The 11,163-nt window shown below is 43.7% G+C and overlaps 1 protein-coding gene across 1 annotated transcript in view; it reads right to left on the minus strand.

Moving 5' to 3' along the window:
* Positions 1 to 7,281, minus strand: part of rasa4 (RAS p21 protein activator 4) — a 248,801-nt gene extending 241,520 nt beyond the window's left edge. The window contains exon 1 of the mRNA XM_060848013.1: positions 7,046 to 7,281. Within this exon, the coding sequence (XP_060703996.1) occupies positions 7,046 to 7,110 (65 nt within the window). The 5' untranslated portion in view covers positions 7,111 to 7,281. The remainder of the gene's footprint in view (positions 1 to 7,045) is intronic.
* Between the last annotated feature and the right edge of the window lie 3,882 nt (positions 7,282 to 11,163).

Below are 11,163 nucleotides of genomic sequence, written 5' to 3' on the forward strand. Positions count from 1 at the left end.
ACTGTAAGGCAACAGTGCTAACCACTAAATCACTGAGCCACCCTATACTTCGGCAATTTTAAACATTGTCATGCTGATGCCAGTTATAGTGAGCTAGGTGTGCAATAAATGAGCACAGATTCAAAAGAAGAAATTCGAAATGGAAATCAGAAACTGAGTAAGGCAGAAAAGATAAGAAAGGAGTTTTTTAATGATATGTGCTAAGCATTTTAATGCAAATCTAGTGAATTAGCAAGATGGGTTGTGGGCACAAATAGATTCTGGAAAGTATGATATCATAACTATTGTAGAAAAGAATGGCTCTAAGTGGAGGAATGGCAGCTTGATATCTCTGATTGTAGAGGTTTCAGATAGAATAAAGAGGGTGTCAGGCAACAAGGGAAGGTTTGCAATATTAGTTTAATAAAATCTGGCAAGGGGTGATAAGCAAGAAGGCACATCAAATGAGGACATAGAATTGAAGAAAAGAAAGGTGCAATCATTCTCTAGAAAGTAGGCAAGTTGCCAAGAATTTTAGAAATCATAGGACAGTTATTTTAAGACAGTCAGCTCTCTCAACGTTCTCTTTCACTATATTTTTCATGGGATGTGGGCATGACTGACAAGGCTAGCATTTGTTTCCCTAACTGTCCTCCAACTGAGTGGCCTGCTCAGCCATTTCAGAGAGCAGTTAAGAATCAACCGTATGTTTTGGGTCTAAAGTGACAACTAAGTCCGACCAGGCAAGGATAGCAGGTTGTTTTCCCTGAAGGAGAGTAGTGAACTTGATGTTAGTTTCATGGCACTATTACGGAGACTAACATTATATTCCAGATTTATTAATGGCCTTTGTGCATTAGTCTGGCCTCGTGATGTTAGTCAGTGATATTACTCCTCAATGTGAACGATAAACAGGGCACAGCAACCTCAAAATGCACCCAGGATCACTTTTCTAGCCATTTTGTAGTAAATCATATAAGAAAGCGGTAAATTCTGGATTGATTTTTAGAAGATAAAGCTGATAAACCGGAAGGGGAGAGCAGTTTGGTGGTGGTGATCGTCATTCGCTTGGATTTAGCATAGACATGTTAAAGGACAAAGATAAACCAAGCATACACTTTCTAAATTGGGAAAGACCAGTTTTATTAATCTGATGTAATTTGCTAAAAATGGACTGGAAACAGTTTCTTGAGGATATTTCAGTACTAGATATTCAAGAAGGAGATAAAGAAGTTTCAGAACCAATATCCTCCTACAAATAAAAACACAATTGAATTCACAAATCTCAACACCCCAAGTACCACTGCTTCGAATATGAAAGGACATACAAAGTGGAGCCTGGAACAGAGATGTATCAGGCTGACATTTAAAAGGAATGTACGAAAACAAAACTAGGAAGGGCATAAAAAAATTTGGCAAGTAAAGATGCTTTGTAAATCTTTACATAAAGAGCCAAAAAAAAACTAAGGAAAGATCAGGGCCCGTAAGAGACCTAAAAGATAATGTGTGGAACCAGGAGACAGGGGAATTGTTTATAATGAATACCTTATGCTGTTTCACAAAAAGGGAATGATGCAGACATTGCTGCCAAGAAGGACAACTGTGAAAATTGAATAGCATAAACATAACCAGAGAGAATTTATTAATGGATTTAGAATATTTGAATGTAGATAAACTAAAGTCCATGAAGTGTATATCACTCCTCTAAGAAAGCAAGGGAGGACATGGCAAAAGGTTTGACCATCATTTTCAAATCCTCTCAAATAATTTAGCAAGGTTTTTGACAATCACAGAATGAATGTTCTGGCTATGGAGGGAATGCAACAAAGATTTATCAGGCTGATTCCTAAGTTGGCAGGACTGACACATGAAGAGAGACTGGATTGATTAGGACTATATTTACTATATTAGGACTATATTAGGACTAGAGTTTAGAAAATGAGAGGTGACCCCATAGAAACCTATAAAATTCCAACTGGATTAGACAGGGTAAATGCTGGAAGGATGTTTCCGATGACTGGGGAGTCCAGAACCAAGGAAACAGAGTTTTCCATTTTGAATTGAGATGAGGAGAAATTTCTTCACCCAGAGAATGGAAAGCCGGAGGATTTCGCTGCCACAGAAAGTGGTTGAGCTCAAAACATTGAAAGCCTTTAACTAGATATTACTCTTAGGGCTAAATAGATTGAAGGGTATGGGTAGAAAACAGGAACGGGGGCTGAGTTGAATGATCAAATGTGATAGTGTTAAAAGGTGGAGTGGGCTGACTGGCCTCCTCCTGCTCCTATTTTCTATGTAACAGTGCAGAAGGAAGCCACTGAGCATGTCAGGACCCATATGGTGGACTCATCGGAAAAGTAAGAGCCTGTAGGATTCAAGGGTCATTGGTGAGTTTGATCCAAAATCGGCTCCATGTCTTTGTGTCTGACAAGCCATTTCCACCAGAGCTGTGCAGGGCTCAATCATTCACGGATCTGGTTTTTTTTTGTGGTAATATACGAGTAACTTAAATGTAGGGAACATGATTAAGACATTTGCAGTTGATGCCAAACAATTAGCTGTATGGTTGATAGTGGAGAAGTAAGTTATAGACCGCAACAATGATATCAGTGAACAGCTCAGGTGGACAAGCAAGTGGCAAATGAAATTCAAATTGCAGAAGGTGAGTTAATGCAATTGGGGAGGGCAAACAAGGTAAGAGAGTATAAAATAAATGATGGGATACCCTGAGAATTATAAAGGAACAGAGGAACCTGTGCAAGTCCTCAGATCCCTGATGGTAACAGGATAGATGAGTAAGGACTTAAGAAAGAGGAGCAGGAGTAGGCCATTCTATCCCTCAAACCTGTCCTGTCATTCAACAAGATTGCAGCTGATTCACCCCAGGCATCAAATAAAGTTACTGGATGTTTGCCTTTAGTAGTTGAGAGACAGACTGTAAGAGCAAAGAGGTTAATTAGTTCAGTCACTGCTAGATTCGTGCTCAGATTTCTGGCTGCTACTTTACAAGAAAGATGTGATCCTATTAGAGAGGGTACAGAGCTGATTTGTGAGTTGAGCAGAACTTGTTTGTCTGCTGGTGGGTCTGGAACTCGCTGTCTGAGAGGGTGTTAAAGGCAGAAACCCACCTTGCATTAAAAAGCATTTAAATGTACAATCAAATTGCTGTAAACCACTGAGCGGAAAAGTGGGATTAATCAGGCTAATTCTTTTTCAGTGGGCACAGAACGGGCCAAATGGCTTCCTTCTGTGCTATAAATTTTCTGTTTCCATGGTAACAGTGTAGTTATCTTGCCTCAAACTAGCTCAAACTCATGTTCCCTTTCCTCAAAGCTTGTATTAATACTGAATGTCAAACTGGGATACAGCGCATTGATTCCATTTTAAGATCTTCCAGCTCATATAGCCAAGGTGAAAATCCGTCACAGATGAGAGATCTCCACACAAAGCAGAGGGACACAATCCTATTGATCAGTTTGGATGTCCTTCCAAAGATTCAACAAGACAGTCAAACAGAAACAGAATTACTCTCCTAACGATGTGATTTATTAAGTTAAATTTAGTTGGACTATGAGTACCAAACAGGTCATACGGGAATGAAAATACAAACATACATATTAGGAGCAGAATAAGGCTCTCGGCCTTTCTATAGGCTCGTTGTTGATTTGTTTCTTACAAATTCCACATTCTCTTCTCCTTGTCTAACAAGAATCTATTTACTTCTGCCTTAAAAATTTTAACGGCCTGTCTCCCCACCCTTCTCGATTGGAAAAACAAAGATGTTCATTTATATAGTACCTCTCATTCCTTAGGGTATCCCAAAGCAATAAAGCACTTTTGAAGTGTAATCACTGTTGTAGTGCAGATAACATGGTAACCTTTTTTTACACACAGCAAGCTCCCATGAGCAGCAATGATTCATTTCAGTTTGAAAGCAGTTAAGAGATTAGCGAGTTTTGAGATGAGCAGTTAAGAGATAAATATTAGCCAAGGCAACAAAGACAAACTGTCTGCTGTACTTCACGTTCTTCAGCATGTGCATGGGATATTTTGCCTAAGTGGACAGATACAGCCTTAAGTTTTATAGCTTGAATCATAGAAACATACAGAACAAAAAGGACCTTCAGTCCAATGAGTCTACACCAACAAAAACCGCAGCACTCTAAATTTACATGAATCTCACTTCCAGCACTTGGCATATAGCCTTTAATGTTATGACAGAAAGATGGCGTTGCCAATAGCACAAGTGGTATGGTGGCTCAGTGGTTAGTACTGCTGCCTCACAGTGCCAGGGACTTGGGTTCAATTCTAGCCTCGGGTGACTGCCTGTGTGGGTTTCCTCTGGGTGCTCTGGTTTCCTCCCACAATCCAAAGATGTGCAGGTCAGGTGAATTGGCCATGCTCAGTTGTCCATAGTGTTAGATGCATTAGGCGGGGTAAATATAGGGCAGGGGTCTGGGTAGGTTATCCTTTGGAGGGTCAGTATGGACTTGTTGGGCCGTTTCCATACGGTAGGCAATCTAATCAGTACTGCAGTCATTCAGTAAAGCACTGAACTGTCAGCTTAAATTTTGTGTTCAAGCCTCTAGAGTGGGACTTTAATTGAAAGGTAATTTCTTTGAAAATCATGTTGACTCACCACTTTGTGATAGAAAAGAAGTGAATGGAAAATGGTCTGTTGGAATTCCATGCTTCATTCACAATTAAACATTTCTTGGCTATACCTTTTGTTTGAAACCTCCAGCACACTGTTGTTGATGGAGATTCCAAAAAAGAGCTACTTTTATTTTTATTCACTCACTGATCATTGGCTGAACCAGCATTTATTGCCCACCCCTAATTACCCGGGTTCATTTCCCGCCTCAGGCGACTGACTGTGTGGAGTGTGCACATTCTCCCCGTGTCTGCGTGGGTTTCCTGCGGGTGCTCTGGTTTCCTCCCACAGTCCAAAGATGTGCGAGTCAGGTGAATTGGCCACGCTAAATTGCCCGTAGTGTTAGGTAAGGGGTATATGTAGGGGTATGGGTGGGTTGCGCTTTGTCGGTGTGGACTTGTTGGGCCGAAGGGCCTGTTTCCACACTGTAAGTAATCTAATCTAATCTAATTAAGACTCAATGATATCACTGTGGATCTGGAGTCACATGTAGGCCAGACCAGGTAAGGATGGCAGATTTTCTTCCTTAAAGTGAACCAGATAGTTTTTTTCCCCTGACAAATGGCAAGAGTTTTGTGATCATTATTAGAATCTTATTTCCAGATTATTCTTGAATTCAAATTCCACTATTTACCAAGGCCAGATTCAAACCCAAATCCCCAGAATATTAACTGAGTCACTAGATTCCTGATGAAGGGCTTGTGCCCGAAATGTCGATTCTCCAGCTCCTCGGATGTTGCCTGAACTGCTGTGCTTTTCCAGCACCCCACTCTCGTCACTGGGTAATAGTCTAGCGATAATACCATTGGGCAATCACCTACCTTAAGTAGACATTATGGGGATAGTTCTGATGCAGCTGTATGAGGCTACATCAATGACAAACATATCTGTCCTTTGTCAAGATTAGAGTGGGGTGCTGGAAAAGCACAGCAGGTCAGGCAGCATCCGAGGAGCAGGAAAATTTACATTTCAGGCAAAAGCCCTTCATCCTCATTCCTGATGAAGGGCTTTTGCCCAAACCGTCGATCTTCCTGCTCCTCGGATGCTGCCTGACCTGCTGTGCTTTTCCAGCACCCCACTCTAATCTTGACTCTGATAGCCAGCATCTGCAGTCCTCACTCTTGCCTATATCTGCCCGTTGTGCAGGAATATTTTATTCCATAGAGTTTCGGCACAGTGTTCCAGAGAAAGACAGAAGTTACGTGCTTTCAATTGGGCTCCTGCTGGAGTTATGACAGCACCTAGTGGAATCATTGTTTTAAGGGTTCCCCACTGCAACTCCAAAATGAGGTAGGGAAGAGAGAAATAATGTATTCCTCTGTGTCTGATAGCAGTGAGAACTACAGGGGATAAACATTGATAAACATGTTATCATTTAGTTTAGTTGCTTTTCATTTGAATGGACCACATGAACGTTTGATGTATTAGTGGTTCCCTTCAGAGTGACATCTGTGCTAACTCTCCATCGCTTTCGCCTCCTTCAATTCATTCCTTCATCCACTGACCAAGTTCTTGCTTATTCTCTCTTCACGACTCGCTATCTTTTATTTTAAAAAAATCTCCTGTGTGAGAGAGGAAAAAGGGAGGAGATAGAGACAAAGGGAGAAGAATAAAGTGGGAGAGAAGGAAGAGGCAGAGAGAGGAGAGCAAGGGAGAGAGAAAAGGAAGATAGACACACAACTGAGAGAAAGGGGCATGGAGAGCTAAAAAGAGTGAAAGAATTAATATGAAAAATAAGAATTGGGGACAGCAAAAGATTGGTTCCTGGCTCAAAACTATCAGGATGTTGGTTATGAATGGAAGAGGTTGCAGACTTGTAGGTCAGCACTCAGAGTGGTCAAGTCAGGAGTTTCAGGAGAGAGAGAGAGAGACAGGGACAGCTCCACTGAACAGGCGGCGGCACAATGGAGCTGGAGGAGGCACGACTCCCCCGGGTTTTCCTCCGGACCCCGCCGGGATCCCAGCTCCTGACCCGGTGTGACAGGTCCAAGACAGGAGGGCAGTGAGAAAAGGGTGGCCGGCCCTGGGGCAGGGGCTGGGGAGGGGAGCCGGAGCTGTCAGTGGAGATGGGAGGAGATGCTGAGTGACACACAGCAGCGCAGCAATGCAGCAAAACAAAACCACCCAGAGACAGACCGAGAGCTCCGGCTCCCAATTCACATCCACACCGGGTCTAACTCCGGACTACATTTATACTCCAGTCTGGAACAAATCCCAAATTCTGCCTGATGAACTTCCCATCCAGGTTATTTTCTTTTTATTCTCAGCTCCAGTTTCATTTTGGAAAGGAGAAATCAGCAAAACGAACAATCCTACAATTCAAGCCCTTTCTGCTTTCACTTTATGCAAAGGACCTGTCTAAAACAGCAGCTCCAACTCCCGGGTCTCCCAAACGCACAGACACATACTCACAGGTCTTTAGCCGGTAGGTTCTTTCCTTCAACGATCCTCAGGAATAAGGAACTGCGTTTTGCCATGGCCAGTTCCGAAAGAAACTCCAACAGAGAGAGAGAAGTAAAGGGAGAGTCGTCCTCAAAGTTTCCTGGCGAGAGACTGAGCCAGCGCCTGGAGACAGGGTAAAGGGACAGCTCTGCGGGGTATCTCTCTCTTTCATATACACACAGACACACAAGCCCAGCCAACCTGATCAGACCAACCTCTCACTGACAAGTTACCATGTGCACTTTAATTCGGCTGCTTTCACTCAGAATGGGGCGGCACCACAGGATAGCTGAGGAACTGATTGGCCAGAAAACATCAGAAAATAGGACCACAGAACACGTTCCTTTTCTTTTGAAAAAACCGATAACCTTTAAGTCAGCAAAAGAGAGCACTCTAAGGATCAGAGGCCAGTTAGTTTCTAGTTTTTTTTCAGCTTCCTGTTTCTAATTCTATTTTTTTCCCCCTGAAAGGCACTGCAAGAAAATCAATTTCGTCTAAGCTAAAGAGCTGCCGTGTTAAATTACTGTGAAAATAGAATTGGCTCCTTAATGAGAATTTTGTCATTGAAATTCTATCTTATTAAACCTTTGGAGTTCTCTATCCAGAGGGTGTGATTGTTCAGTGCAATGGTATTTTCAAGAACAAAAACAGGGGAATTGCTGGAAAAACTCAGACACTCTGGTAGCATCTGTGGAGAGAAATCAGAGTTCAAGCTAACTCTGTTCTGAGGAAAGGTCACTCTACCTACTGAACCTTTCCAGCAATTTCTGGGGTTTTTTTTGTTTCTGCTTAACAGCATCAACAGTTCTTTCAGTTTTTGTTTACTATTTTCAAGATGTATTTTTGGGCACCAGACTGTGCTGTATGGGGTCAGAGGAAGACAGTGGAGATGAAATGTCAACACCTTAGGGAAAATCCTACGGCTTTGTTTTACTCTTTCACAGGATTAGACTTACAGTGTGGAAACAGGTCCTTCGGCCCAACAAGTCCACACCGACCCGCCGAAGCGCAACCCACCCATACCCCTACATTTACCCCTTACCTAACACTACGGGCAATTTAGCTTGGCCAATTCACCTGACCCGCACATCTTTGGACTGTGGGAGGAAACCGGAGCACCCGGAGGAAACCCACGCAGACACGGGGAGAACGTGCAAACTCCACACAGTCAGTCGCCTGAGTCGGGAATTGAACCCGGGTCTCAGACGCTGTGAGGCAGCAGAAATGTGGGCATTGCCAGCAAGACCAATATGTGTCGCCCATCTCTGAGTGCCCTCAAACTGACTGACTCTGTGGCCATTTCAGGGGGCAGTTAAGGGTAAACCACATGGCTATGGGTCTGGAGTCACAAGAAGGGGCTGCACCAGGTAGAGAAGGCAGATTTCCCTCCCTACTGGACATTAGTGAATCAGATGGCTTTTTACCATGAGTGATACATAGAAACATAGAAAATAGGAACAGAAGTAGGCCTTTGATGTAGTGGTTCTGTTCGCCGAGCTGGAAGTTTTTGTTGCAAACGTTTCGTCCCCTGGCTAGGCGACATCATCAGTGCTCTGGAGCCTCCTGCGAAGCGCTTCTTTGATGTTTCTTCCAGCATTTATAGTGGTCTGTCCTTGCCACTTCCGGGTGTCAGTTTCAGCTGTCCGCTGTAGTGATTGGTATATTGGGTCCAGGTCGATGTGTCTGTTGATGGAGTTTGTGGATGAATGCCATGCCTCTAGGAATTCCCTGGCTGTTCTCTGTCTGGCTTGCCCTATGATAGTAGTGTTTTCCCAGTCAAATTCATGTTGCTTGTTGTCTGAGTGTGTGGCTTTACAAATCTTTGCACAAACTTTGAAGTAGGCCTTTGAGCCCTTCGATCCTGCTCTACCATTCAATAAGATCATGGCTTATCATCTAACTCAGCACCCAGTTCCTGCTCTCTCTTTCATCCCTTTGATCCCTTCAGTCCTAAAAATTACACATAATTTCTTCTTGAAAACATTAATGTTTTGCCCTCTGTGGAAAGAATTCCACAAACTTACCACTTCCTTACTTATTATTAGCATTATTTATATTCTAGATGTGTGAAGTGAATATTAATTCCATGGGCTTCACGATTTGAACCTATCTCCCCAGAGCACTAAGTGGGGCCACTGGTTTACTTAAAGTGCCAATACATACTGACCCTTGGGTTATCAGAGAGTGGAGCAGATTCCAGGATTGTATGAGCTATGTTTCCTCATTCTTATGTTTTTATTGAACAGATTTGGGGGCGGCACGGTGGCACAGTGGTTAGCACTGCTGCCTCACAGCGCCTGTAGACCCGGGTTCAATTCCCGACTCAGGCGACTGACTGTGTGGAGTTTGCACATTCTCCCCGTGTCTGCGTGGGTTTCCTCCGGGTGCTCCGGTTTCCTCCCACAGTCCAAAGATGTGCGGGTCAGGTGAATTGGACAAGCTAAATTGCCCGTAGTGTTAGGTAAGGGGTAAATGTATGGGTGGGTTGCGCTTCGGCGGGTCGGTGTGGACTTGTTGGGCCGAAGGGCCTGTTTCCACACTGTAAGTCTAATCTAATCTAAAGATATCTTGGGCTGGAGTTTGGAAACCTGATACCTGAATTGCTTCTTCATCCTGATCCCACATTATGTCAACTTTAGTGTCACAACATGCAGACAACACAGCCTGGGTGGGAGGGGGATGTGGAGCTGTGAGGAGAATGTAGAAATACTCTAATGTGATTTGGACAGGCTGAGTGAGTGGGCAGTTACATTACAGATGCAGTATAATGTGGATAAATGTGAGGTTAGTAAAAACAGATTATGATCTGAATGGCGACAGATTGGGAAAGGGAGAGGTGCTGAAAGTAAGTGTTGCAGGTAAGCAGGTGCTTTAGGAGGTGAATGGTGTTTTGGCCTATGTAGTGTGAGGATTCAGGTACAAGAGCAGGGATGTGTTGGTATAATTGGTACCACACCTGGAGTACTGTGTGCAATTTTGGTCTCCTTATCTGAGAAAGGATGGAGGGAATGTAACAAAGGTTTACCAGATTGTTTCCTGGGATGGCGAGACTGATGTGAGGGGATAATGGATTAATTAGGATTCTGCTCATTGGCATTTAAAAGAATGAGGGCAGACATGTGGGATGGGTCTGATGGAATGGCCTTTTTATCCAGTCAGCCAGGAAGATGATGGATCAACTCTCCATGACCTGAAGCATTGTTTTGTAAACATGGGAGCAGGTTTAGTCTATGGTCCCATATTTGGTTTCATGGGGGCAACCAGCACAGCCTGAAGGACCATTCCTGGCTTGCAGCATCTGAGGTGAACCTTAGGCTAAACTTGCTCCCATGTTTACAAAACTGTGCTTCAGGTGCTGCTGGACTGGGTCATGGAGAGTAGATCCATCACCTTCCTGGCTGGCTGGATTAAAAGGTCATCCCATCAGACCCATCCCACACATCTGTCCTGGCTTGCAGCATCTGAGATGAATCGAAATGGCCTTTAAGTATGGTGCCAGAGCCTTCAAACCTGGTAGGTCCATCAGCGGTGAGAAGGATCAGTAGCCCTTGCAACTCACCAAATAATTTACGCAGCATCTCACTTGAAGAGATAATGAGCTAAAACCCGTGTGATTGTATGAGATAACAATCTAACCTTACATCTTTAGACATAGTTAAATATGACACCATCCAACATCCTCACCCCCATGCTTCATCTTCAGAATTAGTAATCACATTAAAATGTACAAGGTTCAGGATGGCACAGTGGTTAGCACAGCTGCCTCACCGCGCCAGGGACCTGGATTTGATTCCAGCCTCGGGTGACTGTCTGTGTGAAGCTTGCACATTCTCCCTGGGTCTGCATGGATTTGCTCTGGTTTTCTTCTACTGTCCAAAGATGTGCTGGTTAGGTGGATTGGCCATGGGATATTGTCCATAGTATGCAGGCTAGATGGATTAGCCATGGGAAATGTAGGGAGTGGGATGCTCTTTTCAGGGTCGGTATGGACTCGATGGGCCAAGTAGCCTGCTCCCACACTGTAGGGATTCTTATATCCAGCAGGGACTGGATATGGTGGATACCAGGGAAATGTTTTTTTTCTCCTG

This window comes from Hemiscyllium ocellatum, chromosome 31, assembly GCF_020745735.1.
Source record: "Hemiscyllium ocellatum isolate sHemOce1 chromosome 31, sHemOce1.pat.X.cur, whole genome shotgun sequence".
Taxonomy (NCBI): domain Eukaryota; kingdom Metazoa; phylum Chordata; class Chondrichthyes; order Orectolobiformes; family Hemiscylliidae; genus Hemiscyllium; species Hemiscyllium ocellatum.